The 24,975-nt window shown below is 42.0% G+C and overlaps 1 protein-coding gene across 1 annotated transcript in view; it reads left to right on the top strand.

Moving 5' to 3' along the window:
- The window catches only part of TRABD2A (TraB domain containing 2A), an 82,083-nt gene that overhangs the window by 38,446 nt on the left and 18,662 nt on the right, over positions 1-24,975 (top strand). Inside the window, exons 3-4 of the mRNA XM_066569526.1 lie at positions 16,762-16,908; positions 19,060-19,234. Coding sequence (XP_066425623.1) covers positions 16,762-16,908; positions 19,060-19,234 — 322 coding nt within the window. The remainder of the gene's footprint in view (positions 1-16,761; positions 16,909-19,059; positions 19,235-24,975) is intronic.

Genomic DNA, 24,975 nt, shown 5'->3' with positions numbered 1-24,975 from the left:
CAGCCCCATACTTGACACTGTGACGAAAGTTAATTCTACCCCATCCAAAACCAGCACAGTGTTACAGCAGCAGCTGAAACCTTTTTAATAGGGAGGAACAAATTTGCAAAAAAGACTAGAGGCTGGAGCAACCTATCAGTCAATAGAGCTCTTGGTTTCATTTCAGCAATCACTTTTTCAGGGCTGGTAAGGTCTGGTGTTCTGGTATCACGTGAAATGGGAAAGTTCTGGGCAAAGTAGCCTGACCTAGAAAATTAGGAATGTTTCAGAGATAACTGGGAAAATAAGGCAACAAACCTTTTAGAAAGCAAAAATCCCCAAGTATTACATCACTTCAAAATGGAGATGGACCTGGGCAATTCAATTGATGCTACTATGTAGGAAATGACAATTTGAGACACTTTGCTTGGTTTTGTCCATGAATTCTAGTATGGCTTGTAAAAACAGAACTTGTTTCCTTTTTGCTTTTTTTTTTTGTCCGAATACAGGTAATATACAGTATTCTACTTACTCTACTTTCTGAAATGAGCCTTTTTTTTGAGCATCCTTTCCTTAAGAATACAGCTTGACAAGAGTAGTAAGCACATGACTAGTTAGGCATCAAAGGCTGAAGAACTAGCAAAGGGATGTTGCAACTCAGCCTTTCCTAACAGTTTATTTGTCTAGAGCTGCTGTCTTCATGCCTGAGGAAGCATATACTTTATAGCGTGAGAGCACTTGGTTATGACCGTTAAAAAGACTTCCTGAATTAAATTTATTTTCTTGTCCCAAGGTAAAAGTGAACCAAATGATGCATGAAAATGAAGCTAATGGTGTCTTAAGTGCAGTGCTGGAAACTGTACAGTGACCCAGGGAAATCCATTCCTCTTCTTTCCTTCCCAAATTAGCTTCACCTCATACCCAACACATTTGCTGTTGCAAGCTGATGTCTTCTTCTTGTGGACCATAATTTGCTGATTTTTTTGTTTGTTAACTGTCTTCTGTAGGCAGGATGAACTGTGGTGATGCCTTTCTCTTTCCTCAGGCTTCTTTTGTCCTGAATTGATTAAGTCAGTATCTTCATCCTTTCCAGTAGCTTATGTTTGCAACCCTCTGAACAGTCTTCCTTTTCTCCTCTGAATTTGTTTCTTTCTCAGTAGTGTACAAAACAGAATGCAAGAGACTGGCAGAGGCCTTGACAGGACTGGATAGGACAGCTTAATTACCTCCCAGTTGTTATGGATTATACTACTGGAAATTGCTTTGGCAAAAACATCATGTTGTTGATTCACAAATTTTCTAATGCCTTGCCACCCACAGATCCTGTGATGGTATGACTACCTTCTCAATAATTCCTGATGTTTATTTTTGTATTGATCCTGATTTTTGCTTCCCACATTTTGATTTGATCCACCTGAGATTATCCTTTCATTTTACCATAACTGTTGTGAAATACTGTGCTATCTCCAAAGAGGAAGTTCTAGTGACCTTTTTGACCTTGGAATTAAAACAACCTGACCAAAAATGAAAAAACCAAACCAAAACAAACCAAAATCCCACCAAAATTTGTTGTATAAATCTTCATGTACTGAGATAGAGACCCAGGAGTTCACAATCAATTTTGCTATTTTTAGCTCCTTAGCCTATTACAGAAAGGCTCATTCAGTTTGCAGTGAGAGCCCCTGTCCTGGGAAGACCTCATAAATTAGCTTGCCTAAACATACTGCCTGTTTCTAAGTCTAAAAAGTCCTTTGATTTCTGTGCCCATTTGGTTTGGAAGCTCAACAGATATGACAAGCTTGAAACCCAAATTTGTCAGAAATGTTACAAATTAATTGTAATTGTGCTTTTATTTCATTAATGTAGTAAATCCCATAAGCATTTATTGGATATCAAATACTTATTAAATAATGTCAGAACATATGAAGAATGAAATGAAATGTGGAAGGATTATGGTGTTTTAGTTCATTCAGCTGTGCCAGTTTGTGCAGTGATCCTGAGTGCAGTGTGTTTTGCAGTGCTGCACAAGTCCCAGGCCCTGTGTGACTGCAGACTCCTAAGCTGTGGTACAGCTGTGCCCAGTAGCACAGGGCACTGTGTGTGCTCTAGCTAAAGTCCAAGTTTGGTATGCATTGCTTGGAAAGAGAAGCAGCAAATGTTTTGGGAGCTTTAGCAGTGTGTCTGAGGTTGTGATATTTCACATCTGCAGAGGAGGACTTCTGCAGTGAGAAGCTTTAGTGCCAGCAGTGTGCCCGTGCTCCAAGTTTTGGTAGTTCCTGGTGAGCTGTTTCAACAGGCTTGGTGCAACCATCTGATCACTCTGTGAAAAGGGAACCTGGTGGTAGCACTTGGGCTGTTTGTTAACTGTGGGGCTTTTTTCCCCTCTGGAGTGTGTGCTTTCTGCAAGGCTTCTTTTGTATGCTAGCTGTAGTTCTTGCCAACACCTTTGAAAGACACCCCATGCTTTGTTTTTGAAAAGAACAGGGCTGAGGATTAAGAACCTTATGACAGAAGCAGACATATTTTCTTGTGTCAGAAGTTAAGAATTTAAAAGACTGTAAAAAACCTTTTTATAGAAAGCGACCACGGGACTCCCTTTCTACAGCCACTCCCGCCCCCTCTAGTAACCTGTCAATGTGTAGCTGCCCTTCAAAACTAGGATAAAAGTTTCAGAGGACTGTCTGGGTTTAGCTAAAACTGTTACTTATGCAGCTGATGCTTTGTTATTTATGTTCCCTTCCAAATGAAGGAAATTGACTTACAGGTTGGTGGTCATTTAATACTTTTCTTTGACTTGTTAAATTAGGAATTTTCTTATAGGGTAGAAAAAGCCGTGAAGTCTAATGAGTGTGATAAGAAAATTGAATGGACATAAGCAAGTAATGTACAAAATATTTTTTCTGGTGGCCAGTTTTTTTGAGCACTGTCCACCAGCAGATCTGCCCTTGTTATGCCCAAATATTCATTGCACCATTTTGCAGCAGGGGAGCAGAAGCTGTGGAGGTAGGAGAGGAAGATGAGAGGAGAGGAGAGGAGAGAAGGACTTGAAAGAACAGCCTTGGACTACCTGAGCATGGCAGAAAGGCTGAAGTAAGCAAATATTTTTGTTTAAAAAAAGTGCTGTTATGGACCATCAGGAAGAGAATAGAACTGATACTGGTTTCATCAGAAACTTATTGATGAGGGGAGAGTGAGAAGATACCTGGCAAAAGTAACTATTTAAAAACCTGCAGAAGCAGGCACGTGCAGCCAAGGCTTCTAAAGGAACTAGCACAGGATACTACAAACTGCTAGGCAGCCTGTTTGAACTTCCATGGAAAACAAACAAGATCCAAGGAAACTAAGCTAGGCAAATGTAGTAACAGTCTTTAACAAGATAAAAGCCATGTCCCTGGAAATTGTTAAGCAGAAAGTTGAATTAAAAAAATTTTCAAATGTTATGAAGGTCAAACGTGTCAGCACTTATATAAAAAACACTTTTTCAGTTATTTTTGATTCGAAATTGAATTAAACCTTTCTGCTGGTAGAGGATTGCAGAACATTCTGTGTAGTGCTGTTGCAACAATTCCATCAGTACAGAAAAAATTATGATAGGCTTAAAGTAAGAATTATTTTTATTTCATAATTGCTTAGGTTTGATTTTTGATTAAGTTGTTCAAAATGTGCAGTCATTTAATATATAATTGCCCGGTGTCCCTGGATTACTCCTCTGTCTGACCAAAATTTAAATCATCACTGTGCTGCACCAAACACATCTTTGACACAGTGTACTGAGGGTTGGCCCAGTAGCTTTTGAGTTTCATGGAGTCATTCAAGACAAAAGGTTGGGCTGACAAAATTTTGAGGGCCTCTGGAGCAGAGCTGTGTGATTGCTGAGTAAACTGAAAACATGGGCCTGGATTAATTGAAATGTGAGTAAAATTGTCTCTATGTTCCATCCTGGATAAAAAATAAATGTGCTAAAATATTTTCTAAGGGCCTCTGCAGAGGAGTGATATATTCCCAGCAGAGGCTGTGTATCTCTAGCAGACAGGCTGAAAGCACATTCATGATTTGGATTGACGTTTATCTGACCATCCTTGCAAAAAGAGGACTTCAGAGAAATGCCACCTTCTGTTGCTGGAATACATTGTTTCCCTAGCCAAGGATAGAGAATCAAGTAGTTACTTGCCAGGGTGTACAGCCTTCAAGTTTTGTTTTATTTGATTTGAACTGTTCAGGAATGTGTATGGAGTTGGACATGATGAGAGCCTGCTGTATGACTCAGGTTTGCACTTTTTGAGCAGTAGTGCTGCTGTTTTGTGTTTGTGAGCTTGCACTGTTCTGGTGTGAACAAAACAAGCAGGACTGTTCTCAGGTAGCAGTTCTGTCCACTTCATCTGAAAGGTCTCCTGGAAGGAATTGTACTGGGGGGATTGCAGTAGAGGCTGCAGAAGATTGGGATTCTGGGTTTGGCACTAAGCTTTGATGATGAGCAGAGGACATACCAAGGGAGTGAGTTATTTCCCTGTGATCTCATTCTCACCATTTATGGCTGGATGTGGAAGCACTTCCTTCCACAGTGCTTCTTGTCATCAGGCAGAGAATCAATACTGCCATGTCAGGAGAATCTGATACATCACCCTGCAGCTCAAATTTCATACTGAAATATTGACACCCTTTGCTGTTGCATCCAGGAGGTATGGAGAGCCTCATTATAAAAAGCAAATGTGACAGCACTTAACATGTGACCATCAGGAATAGACCCTACCCTTTTTCCCTCCTTTGGAGCAGCAGAAAACTGGGAGCACTGAATTGGGTGAGATCTGACTTGACTTGTCAGGTCCCCACCCCACTAATGGCACTTTCATTGGCTGAGTGGCTTATTTGCATAATCATACAGTCAAAGTGGATGACAGCAGGTCACAAGTAAGCCTGGAAGACGGTGCTTGGAATGGAAAAGGAAGAGAATTTATATAGAGCTCTGGTTTGTGCAGCAAGAAGAAGGACTTCAGCCCATGTATCACAACCAGCTCAATGTGCTCATATAGTGTGAAATCCTATTTTTGAGTACAAGAAGGCGAGTAGAAGCAATGAAGTGAGACACTAGCAAGTGTTACACCTAATTTTCAGCACTGTTCAGCTGGTTAGAGCTGAATTTTTGGAAAGTGATGTGCATGCACATGACAGAAGTTTTTAATGTTCTCTATGCTTGAAATTTGCATGTGCATTCACTGCATTTTGGACTCACAGAGATCATAGTGATGTGCAAGGTATCCAGTGGCTTCTGAAATCTCTTCAAAAACTTACATTTCCTTTTTACATTAATTCCAAACCTCTCAGCAGATTCTGGAAGTGTGACCATGTTTCTGAGCTTTTTGGGATTTATGTAAGAGTTTGAAATGCAGTTTTGAGGGATGGTGATTTCTTTCCATGTTTGAGCTGTCACAAACAGATGTTAATTTATATAAGGTTTGCTGGATCTATACAAGATGTTTGATGTGAATTTAATTTTCAGAACCAAGTTCATTGAACAACACAATAAATATGGCATGTTCTGAACAGGAACCTCTGTTGTCCTGTTAGGTTTCTGTTTAGTTTTATTAAATCTTGAATGGTGCAGAGCCTAAAAACTGGCATGGCTGGGAGAAACACAAGTCTAGTTTTGGTGGAGGGGTGGTTTTGGATGATTGTTCTTAGGGAAATGTCTAGGAAGATTCCTACACTAGCAGGGCTCTTGTGGGCTTTTCTTCCCTGATGAAATACTGATGTATCTGAAAAAATTAGGCAAGAAGTAATACTGATATTTCTCTGTCATCAGTGAATCCCTGTCCTGGTCATGTATAAGGAGGCAAAACCACTCCCAAGTGTGGACTTGAGTAGAAAGCAAGCTAGTGCATCTCAGAAAAAAACAGCTAATAGAAAGGAAGGGGAGATTTGGAGTTAGGGTTGCTTTGGAGGGCAAACAAGCATGGCTTTGGAAACAGACTCATAACAGAATGCAGTGTAAGGACTGCAGCATTAGGGTGCCCTGTGTGTTGTGGCATGCTGGTGTGTGTAGTGCTGGGAAGGGCTCCCTGTAAGCCATGATACCACCCAGCCCATTGGGGCCCTCACGGTTAATGACTCTGGTAAAAGATTCCCTACCTGGGAATGACGCATCTCTGGCTCTCAGACACCATATGTCCAGTTCTTAGGAGGCAAATTTGTGTCAGAAATTGTTAGTTAGAAAGTTTACAGATGAGTCAAAAATACCAACAGGGCAGCATTTTTCTTATGCTCAAATGAAGAATTCGTAGAAGTTCATGTTTATGAGAGTTTCTTTCTTCTGGTGATGGATTTTGACACAAGTTTTTCAATTCCAGCTTTATTTTCCTTGCATATGAGTTTGGGATGAGTGTTTTAATCCTTTAATGTATATGAATATTTTAAAAAACCCTGTAGAAGCTATATGATGTGGGATATGTAGAATATTGCAAGGGCTGATTATGTGCTTTATGTTACTTATTCTGTGTCACAATTCATAGCATCAGTGATCAGTAATCTCTGAACTCTTTTATCCTTAATCCAGTGTCACAACACTACATAGACACAAGGCTTGTGGACCTGCATCTCAGATTTTAACTGAAGAGACAGAAGCATAAGGAGCTCCAGTGGTGTTGCCTGACACTAAGAAGGTGCATGCTACTAACAATGTAATGATGCAGGAGGGAGGCATACTTCAGCAGATCTTTGGGGTGGATAACAGTAGTGAAATTTAACCCAGGACTTCGTACACATTGTGTTCTCATTCACATGTAAATTTTTAGGGTAGACTTTTTGTAGTACAAGTCTCATGCTTATGCTGTACAGACCTTCTTGAGGGTTTCTTGTTCAAAAAATGGAGTTAAGTCACTTGATGTTTTCGAATCCTTTACAATCTTTTGCACCAGAGCTTTTTGCTTTGGTGCTGAATGTTACAGGCCATAAGTCAATATATTCTTGCATTTTTTCCTACAGAGAGTTGCTGGTTGAGTTGATACCAGTTACACTGTGGGTTTTTCACGTAATTTCTGAAAAGCATTGCCCTGCCTAGCCCAGGAAAACTACCCAGTAATTCACTTTGAGGTCAAAGTGTAACATGCCCATAAGATAAATCCTGACATCCTTTGTTCTTGTTTCTGTTCATTTCATCACACCCCAGAGCCTGCCTGCTTATCTTGGACCATTTTAATCTTGCCAGTCAGACTTACATAATCATGGTGACTTAGCAAAACTTCTGAGCTCTTGGCAGAGAGCTCTGCTTTTCTTAGGGATCTTTGAGCAAATGTTTGTCCAGAACACTTACCCTGACAGTAAGTGTGCTGGAACTGCTGTGGGGAAGGTGACCTGCCCTGGCCTTTAAAAAAATGATTTGTCTATCTAGGGCTCAAAAGTGCTAAAGAAGATAGGGTTAGCAGTTGGAAAAGTTGTCTACCTTGTTCACTGAGATGTTTAAGACATTTCTGTTCAGTTGGTCTAGAAGGTTTAAGTTCAGAGATATTCTCATGGCTTTTTTGCCCCACAAAATCTTGCAGTAACTTTTTTTTTGTCCGTTCCAAGTGGTAGTGATGGAGGAGACCTTTAATAAAGTTTCTGCTATCCAATTTGAGCTAGCATCCTTCTGCCTTCTTATCTTGATGGACTGCAGTTACATTTTGATGATATAACACTTTTATTTTCAAATGTAGGTAGCAGAGGAATTTGAATAATAAAGGTATGTAGTACAATGAACAAGTACTGCTCAGGGTTAGCAGAGGAATATAAGACTCTTTTCTTCTGGCTTTGGATGCATTGAAACTGGCTCAGAAGTCCACAGGTTAAAATCTTCCATATTTTGCCAGTAACAGTTTACCTTATAGGAGATGTCTTGCAAATCAGTTGAATTTAGACAGCCACTTAAAATTCCTGAGGGATCCTTGTTGGCATGCAACAATCCTTTCCAAGAGTGAAACAAAAATGTAACAAAACCACCCAGATACTTTCTAGCCTTTTGCTCCAAAGTGCCAAACAGCAGCTTCCTCATGGCATTGGCAGCAGATGGATTTTCCTGGGTCTGAAAATCTAAATATTTTAGATTGGTGTATTGGCTGAATTGGGACAACTGGTCATGTCCTAATGTGGACAGCCAGGGAGGTGAGTAGAGGTGCCATCTGGCAGTGGATCCATGTGACTCATTCCAAGGGTATCATCTTAGGAGGTTCTTAATGCACAGCTGGTGGCTTGTAAATTCCCATCCTACCTTGGGACATGCTATTTTTTCTGTGTGGCTGAGCTCACAGGTACTATGAAGAACATAGATTTAGGCCTGTGTCTCACTGTTTGAAAATCTTGTCAGTCATTCCTCTTGGAAAACTTTTGCATTGAGAACTTCCAGCCTTTGATCCTCTTGAAATCAGCTAGGGACCATTCCAGCAGTTCTTGTTTGAAGTTTTTTGTTGCAAGTGTAACATTATATAACAACATAGAAATATAATGTAAATTCTTCCTTTCACCCCTGTACCCATGGAAAGGTCATCTCAGCCCTGCTGTACTCCTTTGGGAAGCTAGAACCTTCTCTTAATAGTTGCCTACAACATAAAGAGTAGTTCAAAACTGTTGTTCTGTTTGGAACAGCAGCCAAAGTCCTGGCCTAATTGTTCTATTGACTGGAAAAATGTTTTATCAGTGCTGAATGTTTTATACAGAACATGCTTTCCTAGCTGGCAGAACTTCAAGAAAATCCAAAGATCTTGTTGCATGGTTACCAGAAGACATATGATAACTGTCTGGGCCTGTTTGTGGCATTGCAAGGTTAGGTTGTTTACTCTAGCAACCTTGTAGTCTTGATTTGTTCACACATAGAGGAATTGTGCGAGTAATGTACATCAGTTTTGCAGAAAGAGGGGGAAGCATTCCAGCCAATTAAAAATACGTGTTCTGAATTACTTCATTCCACCAAAAAAAAAGGTGTACAGATATTGGTGAGAATATGTTCAGTATTCTAAATTTTTAAGGAAGAAATTATTTCTAAATTTTCTAAGGAAAATCTCTGTTGTTGAGTTTAGTCCTAAGCTATACATGGCCTGTGGTAGAGAGGACAAATTAAAAAAATACTGAAGGTAAGCAGACAAGTAAGAATTTTTCTTTCATCTAGCAGCATTCCAAAGAGCATCTGTGAGCACTGAGTGAAAAAAACATGGCTGCTAAACCCCAGGTCATTAATACCAAGTTCTTTTAGTGTCTGTATTTGTGGGTCAAGAGGATAGAAAGTGCTTCTAAATGTTGTTCTTGAAGCTGTGAAAGATGGGCAGTCTTCAGCAATTTTACTAGTTTACTCCTTTCAGTCACAAACACAGTGAAGTGTTATAATTTCTACATTTTTAAATGCTTTCTACAGTCAGAAAGCCAATTTTTTTACCTTTCTAAGATAATTTTCCTGTATGGATGTTAAAAAGTGTAAGAAAAGAAGTCCGTTAACCTCAGGATTTTAGTTTTGTTGCAACTGCATTTAAGACTATCCGGTGAAAAGGAAGGCGGAGGAAGTGGATCAAAGCAACTATTTCAGCAGAAGCTTATTCAAAACAAACAAACAAACAAAATGCCAACTAAAACATCAGTTGCAGATGTTGAATTTTAAAAGTATAACTAGTCTCAGCCCAGGAAACCCTAGTTTCAGGTTTTTTGCCTTGCAACTTGCTTATTTTTTTAATACAATCTTGAGATGATTTTGTTAAGTGTCTTGTGAAGTAAGTATTGCATAAAAGAAAGAAATGGTTGGTACTAGTGTACTGGTTAGACAGGTCTGTAAATTGGAAAATGAGTATATTCTAAGAGAAATAAGGATAGCTAGTATTTCCTTTTCATTTTGGTCATTGTTCCAAATTATTTTGAAGCTGGACATTGTTAACTGAAGAAATGCTGAGTAGGAGACAGGTAGGAATTCTAAGTGTAGTAGGTTGAAAATAGAGGGGATTTCTTTTGCCTTCAATTTTGCTTCAGGACTGTAGAAATCTGAAATTAGACAAAGGGCTAGTCTGTTTCTTGAAGTAAAAATGTATCTGATGGAGATTTTATATGTGAAGGTTTTAGAAACAAACTTTGGTAATATTTACAAAATCTTTAACAAAGATGGAATTAAAAAAAAAGTTTAATCTTTCTCCAATAATGTGTAAATATGGATCACCAGTTCTAGGATTTTCTACACTATAGGAAGAATGCACTTCCTATGCACTATAGAATGAAAGCTTGAGAGATTCCTGCAGAACAGGGAGGAATCCCAATAAGCTTAGATGGAGATTTCTCAGGATGAGTGCAGCTGCAGGTTCACAGTCACATAATTAACCCTATAGAAAATGGGAGCAAGTTCCTGTGAGGTCTTGGAGGTGTCCAGATGTAAATTACAAGCCATCCTGAGAAATGGGAACAATCTACTCTACTGCTGGTCTTACTCCATATTCAGCACATAGTGGGGCATTTATTTCTGCTGCAGTCTGTGAAACAAAAAAATTACATTTTACACTGTAAATTGCTCAGACAAAGGGCTATGTATTAGTGCAGTCTATTAAAGTAAATGCATCGCAGTTCTTCCAGCTGCAAGTGGAAGAAGTGCTGTAAGTAGTGTTCCTTTGATTCAACATTATCAACCGTCCTTCTGCAATAAGAAGAGAAGGAAAAATTCATTAATTGCTTCTAAAGCCTTGTCTTTTATAGCTCCTCGTTGAAAAAGGCTTGGTTTGTGTGTTCCTATTTAAATTTCAGACAACAACTTAAAACTTTCAGTGTCTTCTGTTTGGTCCTGGTAAGACACACTGCAAAAATTCGGCAAAAGATGTGTTAGTGTGAGTTTATTGTCAGCAGAGACAGATCAAATTCTTCACTGCCTTTATCTGTGCCTGCATTTTTTTGTCTGACTTGAGGCAAACTGCATGTCATCTAAGTGACTTGGATGATCCTGCTACAGAAAAGGTGCTTCCTGTATTTGCAATGCTGGCTTTGAGCAAAAACCCAAATATAAATAATACGAAGCCCATGGGAAATGTGTAACTCATGAGTATCCTAAAGTAGTTTCCATTTCCTTTTATTTCATTGACTTCTACTGTTTGTCTCTTGTCTGCTGGACAGGTCCCTCATACTACCTCTCTCTGCTAATGGCTTTAATCCAGTCTTTCTCACAGAAGTGGTTCAAGTTTGAGAATTTGCCTCATTTTTCTCTCTTCATTACTAAAGCAACAGTTCTGAAAGTGACTTAGACTGCTCTGAAGGCTGCAGATGGTGGGTTAAACCTTCTTTTGCCATTTTCAGCCCATGCCAAAATCAGGCTTCTTGTGCCTGTGTGTGCAGGAGCTCCTCATGGTAGGTGGGTTCAGACTTCCAGGCCACTGGCATTGCCAGTCCCAACTTTTTGTTGAAGGCTCACCAGACTTCTAAAGAGCTGCATCACATTGGAGCAAGAAATCCTGCTTTCTTCTCAACACTTGGCCTCCTGGATCATTACCATGACAAAGGAGGATTATTGACTTTTTAGTCATGATGCTTTTGATTTAGGGCCCGGTTTGATTTGGGGCAATAGTGTTCATTGGCCCAAAGAAGCAATGGTTTCCTCCAGGTGAAGAGCAAGGAGAGAAACATGCTTTTGAGAAGGAGGAGAAAAAGGGAAAGAATTGGCTGAAGAGGGGTTGAATGGAAGCTGTAATGGATGCAGTTTCTCTCTGGGAAGGACCCAAAAGCAGCCCATGATTCCTTAAGACAATTAAAAGCAAATTGTCCGGCTGAGCGATCCCAGAGCAAGGAAGATGCTCCCCAGACTATAATTCAAGGGGTTGAATGGCCCTCAAAAACTGAGAGCAGAAAGAATAAAAACCCCGAAGATGAGGCAAATGATGGAACAGATGTGAGTGCTTTTGTTGGGAAGACTTGGAGGCTAGCGGGATGGCGATAGGCTAATTTGAGGCAAATAATGCCAGGTTCCTTTCATATGCAGAGTAGCACTTTGATCCAATGTGGATGAAAGTACTGAAAAGTGGAGAGGATGGCAGGGGGTCTTTTGTCTTTGACAAAAAAGGCATCTGCCAGGCTCTAACTCTCCTTTCCCCACCCCCTTAGCCTAGCAGGCCACTTCAACAATGCTAGCAAAGGGGACAAGTGTCTCCTGACAGCTGAAGAAATCTCCAGGAGGAGAATGAGTTTTGCAGCAATATCTATACTGGAGAGCTTAATCGATTTTTTCCACAGTACAAAAAGGGAGAGGGTTGGGGGAAAACAGGGATCACAGTGAAAATGGGAGGTGGGAGATAAAAAAAATCCCTTTCTAATAAACTTGTTACTTTTGTTCTCCAAATGCATCTTTTCAGAAGATGCTTTGATGCTAGTATGAATACACTTAATGGAGCAGAGTAGGATGGAGTTGCTGGAGGGGGTGTGTGAAATGAGGAAGAATAGCCTTGCAAGGAGGATAAATGTAGAGTGATTTCTGTGCATTCCACACAGGAAAGATCTTGGAAATAGTAAAATAGTGTAATACAAGAGATATCTGCAAAACAGAAGAATACTTTTGGTACCACGTACTGGAGGAGCTCAGATCTACCCAAATTCTTAGGTTTCATTTCTAAGAAAAAACAAAAATTTCTTTTTAACCTTTCCATATTTGCTGTTTTCTTAACTGTTTGTAATTACTAGCAAGAAAAGGACTGCAGGATCAAATGGGGATTTTGGAAGGCAAGCAGTATTTGTGCCTAGCAAATATAGCAATTTCAGACCAGCTGCTGATGTGGTACCTGCTTCTGCTCTGTTGACTTCAGTTTTTCACACCTGGTAAACAAGACTGAGATCCAGTTTGCAGAGTTTGATGGCTGTGGTCTTCTTTAAGTATCACTTTGCACCCAGTCTAATGTTTTCTTTGAGAAGTAATGACAGATACTGAGTTATCAACTTCTGAGCAAGACCCATCTCAGTAAATTAAATCCTTCAAGAACAGTAGATTCAGGAATCTAAACCTTTTTTTTTTTTTTTTTGAGACCCTGGCAATGTTTATCCATTACTGTTTACTGGAGATAACCTTCTCACTAGGGCAGAGCTTTAAGCAACCTCTGATATCACAAACAGATCCTGCCCCTTTACTCCTCTCTTTCTGCTGAGGACTTTCAATTCCCCCAAGAAGGTAGGAGTGATAGAGGAATTGAGGGGAACTATCTAATTGCTTTGAGAGGCTGTACACTTACACTGATGGCAAATTGTAATTCTGTGTAGCTGTTCAGTAGGTGTGCCATCATCCCCCCTCCAGCAGATGCCACCGTTCTGTTCAGACCAGCTGATGTGGAGAGTATTTTTGACAACAGAATTTCCTGTACTCCAGCTGTGCAAAGCCTGATGCATGAATTACTGTAACTCATTAGGAAGGGCTGATTGTCAAGGACATTGATGCTCTCTTGATTTCTGCCTCTTTGTTGTATCTTGATTTTCTTGCTTCTGGTGCAGAAGGACTTGAGCTGCTGCTGCTGTACTCAAAGGAGCAGAGACCACCCCCGTCCCTCACAGCACCAAGGTGGAGACCCACTCTCTATGTGGGGGACTTCAGGTGGTTCTTGTGTGACCTCCCCTCATGTACTATGTACAGTGATAGTACAGGTGGTCTAAGTGGGGAAATATAAGGTGGTCTAAGTGGAGAAAGTTGTTTGTGGGGAAACCTGAGCTGTCAGGGAACAGCTGTAGTCCTCCATGACAAAAGAAGAAAAGCAGCTGATGCATTGCGACTCAAACCACCAATATGGCCATGGAGTCCCAGGCAGTTGTGATTAGGATGGGATGTAGGAGTCTTGAGCAGTGTGCTGGGACGCTTTGTTCTTTCAGATGAAACATGAACAACCTCACTGTAAAAGGTCTTTCGTGCTTTCCCATTTGGGCAGGCAAGCCCTTCAGCTGCTGCCGTCCTGAAATTTCTTCATATGTCCAGTATCAACTCTCACACCTCCAACCAGAAAGGTGGACTCTTAGCAAAGGCCATAGAGCTGCCAAAGCTGCCTCACTGGGGCAGTTGTTTGTCATGTCAGCAGTAACATTTGAGATATGGAGGACAAGGGGGTGAGTTGCCTCTGTTCCTGTGAAAATTTGTGCAGTCATCCTCCATAACTGTAGGTCATCATTGAAATTTATGCTGTATTTTTGGGGCAGATTTATGTAGCTCTTTGCAGCTTACTGTGTGCTTACGGGAAGGAAGATGTCTGTATGGCTTGGCCTGGCTGCTGCAGTGCAGGCCCAGTCTGTTTGGAGGCAAGACAATATTTCACCTGAAGCACATTGCAAGGGAGAAGGGAAGAGATCTGTTTGGATCTGAGTGTAGCATGCAGAGCAAGTGACAGCAGGAGTACAGGCTGCAGGGGTACAGCAGAGAGAGGAAGATTGTCTTTTTTCTCACGTCTCACCCAGCAGGCTGGTGTTTTCTCCCCAGAAGCCAGTTACCTTCTACTGATTTGTGTTTGGATGAAATCAAACAGTAAAGATTGCAAAGCCTCTTTGATGTCCTTAGTCTACATTGAGGCAGTGCTACCTGAACAGCTCAGGAGGCTGCTACATTTCCTGACTGCTGTCTGGACAGAGACTGTCTGGTCATTGTTTCCAAGTCTGAAAAAGGGCATACTGCTTTAATGGTAAATAATCAAGCAGGTGGTATCCAATAGCTTAAAAATAGGCCATTCTCATGGAAGTGGTTTCGGCTGGACTGATTGTACATGTGACATTTTCCTGGCATGACCTAGCACTCATGGCTGTAGAAGTCCCATATTTTCAGGATGGATTTGGCTTGTCTCTCAGTGAATGTTGTCTGGTCATCAGCATCCACCAAGAGTTCTCTGAAGCCAAACAAATGGAAAATAATGACTTTGGAGTCTGATAAACTCTAGCCTGCATGCAAACCTTTGTTCAAATGTAAAGTGGTTTCAATTTGGTTTTGTTCAATTTACTTAAAATATAACAGAGGTCCTTTGCAAGATAGGCACTGCTTAGTTATATGTAACTTGCCTGAACATCTACATGGAGTTATTATTTTAGTTGAGTGCAATTTGGACCAACAAAGTGAATTCTTTCCCTTTTTACACAAATGAGATGTGAGTGAATGTTGCTATTCACCCTCCCAGAATTAATGCTCCGTTGTGTGCTTTCATATTGGGTTACATACACAGTGGTTTGGATCCAAAGAGGTAAGTCTAGCTATAGTGGGAACAGCATGATTTCAAGTTTGATGGAATTTGCACCTTTCTGTAGAAGACTGATGGTTGTGGTGGGGAAGTTGCACCTGTTTGTTTCTACATCTGCTCTGTAATCCCAAAATTTGGTTCACATAGTCTCAGTACATTGAGTATGCTTACTCATGTGTGAGTTTCATAGTGTTTGCAAATACTTTCAGTTCTTGAGTGCCTTTGATGGTGTTTGAGGCAAATGTCCAGGAGTTAATTACACAGAGAGTAACCAGAGCTTACAAAATAACACTCTCATGAGTAATTTTTGAAAAAATTCAAAGCAATATATCTGAGCTTACTTCCTTTAAAAATAAAAATAATAGAGCAGTAGGTAGTCAGAAAGCTTGTTACAGTTGTCCAGTTTTGGTATGAAAACCAGTGGTAGCCTGAGTGTAAGCATGAAGAGATGTGCTCGGAAGAAATGGTAGTGTTTTACTTGCCAGGTGCTGACAGAGGCCTGGTCCCTGCACAGGAGAGTATGCAGCTCCATGCCTCACCAAAGGTGCCCACAGGTATCCCATGTTCAGCCTGGGGAGTTCCACCCCAAGTCTTTCCTTGGCTTCCTGCCTCTCTGGAGCTTGGTGGCCTCTGTCTGCAGTGGCTAGAGGTACAGAGATTTTGCATCTCTTTGGCTTCAGAGACACCTGTTGGTCCAAAGTGCTCTCTTGTCCCCTTTAAGTGGCTGCCACCCTCATGGGCTGTGCAGTGCCCACGGCAGGGGACACTTGTATCAGCAGCCAGTGTCTGGGTCAGGCCCTGAGGCCATCACCTTGGGAGAGCCCTGCTGTGCTGGAGGTGAGGAGGCAGCAACATCTGGAGGGTGATTTTTTCTGATCTTCTCTCTTTATGGGCAACAGAGAGGTCCCTGGGCAGCCAGATTGTTTTCCTTGAGGCAAAGGGGATGGGAACGTTTGCATTCCCAGGGGAAGGCTGAGGAGGAAGGAATGCTGTCAGCACCCTGCCTGGGGAGGCAGTCAGCTGGGAGAGACTGAGTGCTGAACAGCTGCAGGGAAAGCAACTTCCCGTGTCCCCCAACAGCCACAGCTCTTCCCTGGCCTGCTCCAGAGAGCCATTCCTGCCTGAAATAGATGTGGTGTCTGAGAGGAGACACAAAGCAGGAAACAACAGCCTGTGACAGTTCTTGCAAATGAGGAAGGAAGGGCAAACAAGGAGAAGCCATGCTTAGTTTAGGAAGGTGGCTGAGGAGATATGAGGATAGGAGCCTGTCAGGCCCTGGGGCTCTGTGGTGGTCAGGCAAACTGTCATCTAAGGGAGCAAGGTTGCCCCTGCTTCCGCCTGCCTCTTTGTAGCATTTGTATTCATCAAGTCACAGGCAAAACCCCATTGAGTTAAACGTGGTGAGTCCATTCCCCCTGAGCAGCCAGGATCCAAGGTGTGAGCAGCTGTGGAGCTGTAGGAGGCATGGATTGGTGATATCTAGACTGGCAGGCTCAGAGCAGGAGCAAATTCAGAGAGCCTTCAGCCAGTGGCTGTGTGTCTGTGACCTTCTCATGGGATGAAAAGAGAACTTACCAGGAACTCTGTCTTTTCCTCCCTTCTCCCCCTCCCTCAGGTGGTCTTTGCTTTGAATCAGACTCTCTTGCAGCAGGAGAGCCTCCGAGCAGGCAGTTTCCAGATCCCCTATACGACAGAAGACCTTATCAAGCATTACAACTGTGGGGACCTCAGCTCCATCATCTTCAACCATGACACTTCTCAAGTGAGTCTTGCCGCTGCAGCCCTTGTGCTGCACACATCTCCCTGTAGTGCTAACCCCTGTAACATGTGTGCTCGTCTCTCACTCCTTTCTGGGTGAGGTCCAGGGGCATGTTTCTGGCTCCCTGGCACATCTGCTTTCCTGAGCCCTCTGTTCCAGGAGTTTGCACCACCTCAACCCCTCTCCTGCACCCAAGCAGTGAAGGTGCACCTGGCTTTCCCTTTTGGATGAGTGCCGTGTTCACTTTAGCATCAAAGCTCTATGAGTTAATAATTTACTTTCTTAAGGATCCTGTGGAATTAAGCTAGTTTAGGTACGAGCAAACCTAATGCCAACAGAAAGCAGCAGCAGGCTCTCTTGTGCAAATAAGAACAGAGCAATGCACTTGTGGCTTGGACATTTTTGTAAGGCTGGGCAAGTTACAAGCTTTTTAATGTTCCCTATCAGTATGATTGTGTGCTGTGGACAAGGCCCAAAGGAGAGAAATGGAGTGAAACAAAGAAAAGATAGATTTAGACTGAATGTGAAGGAAAAGAGACCTTCTGAGACCTCACAGACTTGGGTTTATGGAGATGGTTTCCTAAGCAGCACAATGGAATGTAACACTGATCTTTAAACCATGAGAAAATGCCCAGCAGGGACCAATTTGGCCTATTTGGGCTGTTAGATTAACTAACCTCAGGCTGAGACATCAGGCCTCTCTGTTCTTGTTTGTGAGGTATTGCCTGGCAATTCATGCACATCAGTGAAAACACAGGCTCTATCCTTAGAGTGCTGAATAGGTGTTGGTACCTGACCTTTCTGTGCTGAATAACTGTTTTGCTGTGGCATACAGTGCAGAACTGCAGAGCTGCAGAGCCATACCAACTCCTGCTTCTCTGGTGCCGAGCTTGGTGTGTGTGCTGCTGCCTCCCCATCCTGCACATCCACCCTTCTGCAGGTGCAGGCATCCTGGTCTTCAGTACTGCCTAGCTTTTACACTGTGCACTCTATGCACAGGTTTCAAAGCATTTCTCAGAGGAGACCAGCATTTTAAGAGGATGCAGATGCTGCACCACTATCCTGTGGAGATGTTACAGACTGCAGACATTGCCCCTAGGTCCTTGGAGAGAGCAGCTCTGAGACCAGCATGTTGCCAAGGGAAAAACTGTCCTTTACTTAATGTGAGGGGCTCCACCTCAGGGCACTCTCCTTGGCAGCACAGCTGAATACTGATAGTGTGCCACACTGTCAGCTTATGTTTGAAGTAGAACTTCTCCGTAAGTTGTATTTGACTCCATGTTGCCCAGTAGATGACTACATCTGGGCTCGCTACCCTTTGGAAAGATTCTGTAATAGTCTCTGGGGGAACCCAAAGTCTCTGCATATGCTGCAGCCTTGCAAGGGAAAGCACCTGGCTTATTAGTGGGTCTGCTCTCCAGAAATCACCGCTTGCAGGCCCTTTAGTTAACCATCCCCATAACTGAATGCCTAAAGCTACTTGTCAAGAAGCCAGGATTGCTGCAACAATAGCAGACCCATGTTTTCTCTCCACTGGCAAGAGGTCAGGGTAGTGTGCAGCCACAGCTGTCCTTGGGGGCCCCAGGGGAGGAAGCCAGCATTTTAAAAGATACTGTCAGGACAGGGCAAGTGGAGGTGGTAACGCGTTCCTTCTTGACAAAATCTGGGCCTCTTAAAGTTTAGAGATTTTTTTTTTAACTACTTCAAATTGCACAGTTATTCTTTGGCAGCCTGAAGGCTCTGATACCAGTCAAATTCTCTTAGAAGAGCATAATTATCATTATAGTTATGTCATACCTGTAGCAATTTAAGAAAGAGGTATGTAGCTAAAGGCATTTAGGGGCAAATACTTACTTTCTTCTACTGAACAATCAGGGTTTAGGGTCTTCAACATGGTAAAATGATAGTATTTGTTGACTTTCAATTAAAAAAAATCCATCTGCTCATGAAATGATGCATTGAGAGAAATGAAGCACCATGCATCATTAGAAGATTATTAAATATTTTTTTAGCTTGCTTTGGGTTTTGTCCTACTGGCTGTGCCTTGAGGGATGAGGCAGTTGCTACACTCTGTGTGGAACAAAAATGCCTGTGCATAATGGCTGCCTCTGAAGTAAATTCCCCTTTCATGAAGACTTTTTTTTTCTACCTTAGGTCCCAAATTTCATTAATGCTACACTTCCAGCTCATGAACGCATTACTGCCCAAGAAATAGACAGCTACTTCCGGCAGGAGCTCATCTACAAACGAAATGAGCGAATGGGCAGGAGGGTGAAGGACCTGCTGGAAGAGCACCCAGACAAGAGTTTCTTCTTTGCATTTGGAGCTGGTATGTGACTGTGGTGCCAATTAACCGGAACTCATCCTTCCTGTGTCATTCAGAAGCATTTTGCAAATGCTTGCCTCAGTTTAAAGAGGGGTCAGTATTTTTACTGTGGCGGACACGGAACTCAGCTTTTCCCCAACAGTTGTACCCTAGTAGGAAAACCTTTTCAGTGTAGGAGACTGTTTTTCTTCAGTGTGCAAAGAGCTCACAATGCATGTACTTACTGCAATATCTGGTAATTACAGACATATTTGTTGTATGAGGAGGCAAAGGTACTGAGTCAACTACAGTGCATGAACAGGAGGTCATCAAAATACACACGTGTTTATTGTCTGGGCAAGCAATGCAAGAGAATGGGAGCAATAGGGAACTGAGATGAAAGGCAGCACATCTGAGGCTGCACCAGTGCTTGAATTAACCTTTCAGGACATGTTCAAAAGAAGAATATGCCAAATTGTGTGAATCTAAGGGACTCAATAAATGCAAGGGAATAAGCTAGGCACAATTTTGCCTTTCTCTTCTTCCTGCACCTCCTTACCTCTTTCACTGTGCTTCCACAAGGAAGTTGTGTCTGCTACTATTTTGGAGCAGCACAGTAGGCCCAGCTGGGGAAAACCTACTCCATTTTATGCCTCTTAGCAGTCAGCAGGACTCTACAGGCACATCCAGCAGCACATCCAACTCAATAAGGTTAGCATCCACGCTTTAGACTATGGCTGGGTAGAGGGTGTGAACACGATTGTTTTGCCATGACTCCCATCTTCTACTCTAGCTCCAGGGAAAGGAAGAAGTTAGGATCAACGTTAAAAAAGACAGGTGCTAATTCCCAGAGAAGTATCACATCCCCTCCGCCATGAGCCATATGGCCTTTGGGAAAGGGGGAAAACTGAGACTGGTGTCAGCATCCATGTGTGGTTTTCTAGTCTCAGTGCATATTGCTTTAGTGAGGATGAAAGATCTAGACAAGGCAAGGGAAATACTTACTTAAACACTAAAGGCATTTGTTTTCAGAGTCTGTGAGAATTTCTGTGTTTGCAATAGGGAGTTGTGGTTACAAATTTACCATAACAAGGGCCAAATGTGTGAGAGCTGAGATGTCAGGAAAGGTGGCTGACCATGTTTGTTCAGATATGTGTGAAGATTGTAACTTGCAGTTTTTCTGCAGTATCACTGCTCTGTGCAACTTGCTGTGACAAAGAACAATTAAGCAGGCCCTGGTTGTATATATTCTGTCGGCTAAGATCAGGGTGTTGCTGCACTCCACTGCTGAAGTTCTGACCACATTTGAACCTGCTGCACTGATGTTTCTGACAAAAGCATGTGCCAGCCCCAGGTCCAAGTTGCATCTGTTGCAGGTAGCTACTCTTCTGTTAGGAGGCCAGTTGCAGATATTTAGGCTTTGGTTACTGCATCACAGCTTGAGTGACGAGCAGCCCATGTAAGCAGACATATGTGTTGCTCTGACATGTCCCAAGAGCAAGATCCTTTGATAGGAGAGAGCTTCTTCCCCTCCTTGCACACACTCTGAATCCCAGCAGCTGCAAATCACATGTCGTTAGATGGTTTTTTGTCATTTGTTTCCCCTTCCATCAATTTCTTTCTGTTCCTGCCCCTCTGCCCAGACTGCCTTCAATGTCACAGGTGTGCAGAGCACTGCCTCAGAGCCCAGAAGCACTGCAGGAGCAGGACAGATCCCTGTCCTTAATTTCTCAGCTTTTTTGTTCTCAGCATTCATGGCAGTACTAAAATCCTTTTCCAGGCTTGCTGGAATCTTGCTTTTCTTTTTCCTTTTATTTTCCCAGTTCCACCTTTTCTGTGTCCTGATTCCCAACATTTCTATACTGCAGCACTCCCAGGAGCCTTGGGCCTAAATGAACACCCTTGATCTTTGGCTGTGTGTACATGGCTTGATCTCCAAGAACCCGGTGTGCTCTTCTCATGCTTTTCCATCATACTTTTGAACCCAGACAGCTTCCCTGTCTTCTCTGGGGACTTTGGACTGATTTTGAAATTGTCTCTAATTACTCTCTGGCTTTGATACCAGTCTGTACTCTGTACTCATCTGCTCTTCCAAATAGTTCTGTTCAAAGGATAGTGCCAGCCTCCCACATTTAGCAGCACAATTCTTGATTACACCCTTGTTTGGCTGCATGAGGTTTTTTGGTGGGTTTTTGTTCATTTGTTTATTTGTTTCATTTGGTTCTTATTAAGCATCTAAACGAGAAGTAGCATCACAGGATATATTGCAGAAAACAGATCAATTTTTACAGATTTCTGAGGTTTCCTGAGTGCATATTACAATTATGAATGCAGTCTTTCGTTGTTTTCCAGCAAGCTAATTCAGCCGTTTGCTTATGCAGATTGCTGTATGTGATAGATAATTATGTGGAAGAGTTATTTTTATGCCAGCAAGCAGTGAAGATGAACAAATATCTTGTGATCAGTTTTAAGCATTGTTTGGAATTGTACTGCTGTTAATTACTGTGAAAAGGTTCCAGGAAAGTCCTCATACAAGGCAGGTTAGAATGAGTAGTAGGAAAAGAGAAGCAGAAAAAAAAGGCTATAGGAATGGAAATAAATCATGATGGCGTGGTGGCTTGCCCTCTTCTGACCACCAGTGAAGAAAGTTATCTCCTAGCAGTAGCTTATAACCTGCAGGACAAGGTTGTATTAAAATGGTAGTAGGATATTTAAGGGTCTCCCAGTTAGTAGAGAAGACTTACAGTTGTTTTCTTTACAGATTTTTTTCACCCTGTGAAAAAAACAGCTAGGCTTTTTGTAAGGAAACTTCAGTCTTTTAATTAACAAAACACCACTGAAAAAACAACTTTTATCATCAATTATATGCAAGCAAGATCGTGGTTTGTGGGTGACTGTGGTATCACATGTACCTTTTCTTGTTATTTAAACTACTCTTGGTATTTTTATTTTAAACAGAGGAAAATCAGAAAATACTGATTTATTTTATATGCTAACTGGATTGATGGGATTTAGAGAGGTGTAACACATTGTGCAAAATAAGTCTCCTCCCTTTTTAGGTCTTGATATAGCTGCATGACTATAGATGTTAACTTCTTACATTGAATTATGTGTGATAATTTGGGCCATAATCAATTTGATCATTAGATTCATTACATTTTATGCCTTTTTAAAAAACAATCAGGCAGACTCTCCCTATATTTGGTCAAAAATGCTTCACAGTCAGAGCACATTTCTGGAACTATTTTTGTTTGGAAGTAATTTGCGCCAAAGCGGAGAACTAAAAACCAGCAGATTTTGCTGAAAAGATCCAAAACACTTTGCTTCTGGCCAGAGTGCAAACAAGGAAAGTTTCAAGCCAAAGTAAGTCTCTTTGAGGGAATTAGAGGAAAGCATGGGAAGAGAGAGCTGGCAATGCCAGCAGCATTCCGCTATGTTCAGTAAAAATTTGTCTTAATTGTGGACAGGCCTTTATGTATGGCAGCACCAGGGTAACAAGCCAGGCCTACTCCCTTTTGCCAGTGGTAGAACTTGTGAAGCAAAGCCAGCTATAATCCTTCACCAACAGTCTTCCTTCCCAATGCATTTCTGATTTCACTGCATTCTGGAGTGGCATTGTCAGGCTCTGGATGCTAAGCCAATGAGAGTGATGGCATATGTGATTCTGTAGCCAGCCAGCCAGGAAATGCCATAGGTTTCTGGTTTGTCTAGGAAGGGAACACTGACAAAGTGAGAACTGCATTGTCTTGCTGTACTGTGGAGAGTTTTACCACTTGTCCAAGTTTTACAAGGGTGCTGCATGCTGGCTAAACCTTCCCAGAGTCAAGAGATAGTTGATACTGGCAGAGAGCTCTGGAAATTGTCTGATTCATCCCTGTGCTCAGAGCAGGATCATATAGAGCACGCAGTTTTCCTAGGACTGGAGTATGGGCAAAGATGAAGACTCCAGAATCTTTCTGAGTAATCTTTTCTGGTGTTTAAGCACTGAAGATGCTTTTTCTTATGTTTAAGTTGGACTTTCTGAATATCAGTTTTTGTCCATTGCCTCTTGTCCTTTCATGGAACATTACTACTGGGAGAAGTTCTGCTCTATTTTGCAACCTCCTATGAGGTATTTATGCATAAGTTATTGACCCCCAGCCTTCTCTTGTCCAGACAGAATAGTCTCAGTCTCTCCTAGAATTACACACAATTATGTTCTAATAGTTTCATTTTCTTTGTGGCCCTTAGCAGCACTCTCTCGTATGTCCTCATCTCTTTTGTACTGGGAAGCACCCATCTAGACTCTGGATGGACCCAGCTATGTGTTACCAGGGCTGAGGTGCAGGAAAGGATCACCCCCCTCAATCTGCTGGCAGCACTTCCCCTCACACAACCCAGGGGGCCATTGGCTGCCTTTGCCACAAGGACACCTTGCTGGCTTAAGGCCTGCTTGATGACCACCAAGACACCACATCTTTTTCTGCCAAACTAGTCTTCAGCCAGCTGGTGCTCAGCCTGTCATGGTGCCTGAAGCTATTCCTGCCCAGGTACAGAACTTGATTTGCTGAACTTTATGAACTGAGTTTTCTCTCATCATAAAGCCATACTGACCCCTCCCAACCATTTGCTTATCGCTGACACATTTGGAAATAGTTTGCAGGCTGATTTGCCCCACCACCTCCCCCAGGAACAGAGGTGTTGCTGAGCAGTTTTTAATTCCCCAGATCCTTCTTCCTGTGCTTCTTGAAGACAAGAGTTACCCTTGCTTTCTTTGAGTCCTCAGGGTCCTTCCCCAGTTGCCATGACCTTTTGAAGGTAATTGAGAGTGGCCTCTATTGACATTAAGCAACCTAACACAGTTTCTCTGGATGTATCCTATAGGGACTGGAACATGTCTGGTCTATTTGAATGTTCCATAACCTGATCCTTCTCCACCTATAGTGAACCTTCTTTGCCCTAGACTTTCGCCCTAGTCATGGGAACCTGAGATTCCTGAAGGTAGGTTTGACCACTAAATAAAGTAACAGAGACATTTTTTACTTGGCCTTTTCCACATTCTTTGCCATCAGGTCTTCTGCCCCCTTCGGTGTTTAGATTATATTTATCTAGTCTACAGTTTACTGCTGACGTGCCAGTAGAGGTGTTCCATGTTCCCCTTGATGTTTCTAACCAGATTCAATTCTAGATGGGTTTTTGTTCAGCATGGTAATTTTATTCCATTTTATTCCTTTAGCTTACTTATGGTTTCTCTCAGAGGAGCTGAAGAATAAGACAGAAAAAAAAAAGTGTTGGCGTTTTTATTTTGTAGGAGGAAGCATAATTAATGGCTTGAGATCTTGACTTTATTTTGACAGACAAGACCTCTGCTGAAGCCAGGTTTCTAGGAGCCAGGTTTAAATTCCCTCTAGTCTCTCCTGCCTCTTTGAACAGTTGAGAAACTCCAAAGTGTCAGTTCATGAATAAGAAGTACAGAGGGATCTAAGATTCCTTATATCCCTATGGAAGAAATTACTGACTTCAGTGAGAGAGGCTGGCTGATTTGACAACCTCAGAAGCTGGTCCTCTTAATCTTGAGAACACTGGAAAATTCCTTTTTCTCTTAGAGCTATTTTTCCTTGCTCCTGAAAAAAACATCATTCTGAGGCTTTAAAGTGTATTGGATGTTGGTAAGCCACCATTAACACAAAGAAAAAAAGGATATTGGTGAGAACTTCTTCAGCTTCCATTTCTTCTAATTACTAAAGGAAATAACAAATGTGTTTATTTGGCATTAGTCTGCTTGT

Source organism: Molothrus aeneus, chromosome Z (assembly GCF_037042795.1).
Source record: "Molothrus aeneus isolate 106 chromosome Z, BPBGC_Maene_1.0, whole genome shotgun sequence".
Taxonomy (NCBI): Eukaryota; Metazoa; Chordata; class Aves; order Passeriformes; family Icteridae; genus Molothrus; species Molothrus aeneus.
The sequence above is the reverse complement of the archived record's forward strand: the minus strand, read 5'-3'. Positions and strand labels throughout refer to the sequence as shown.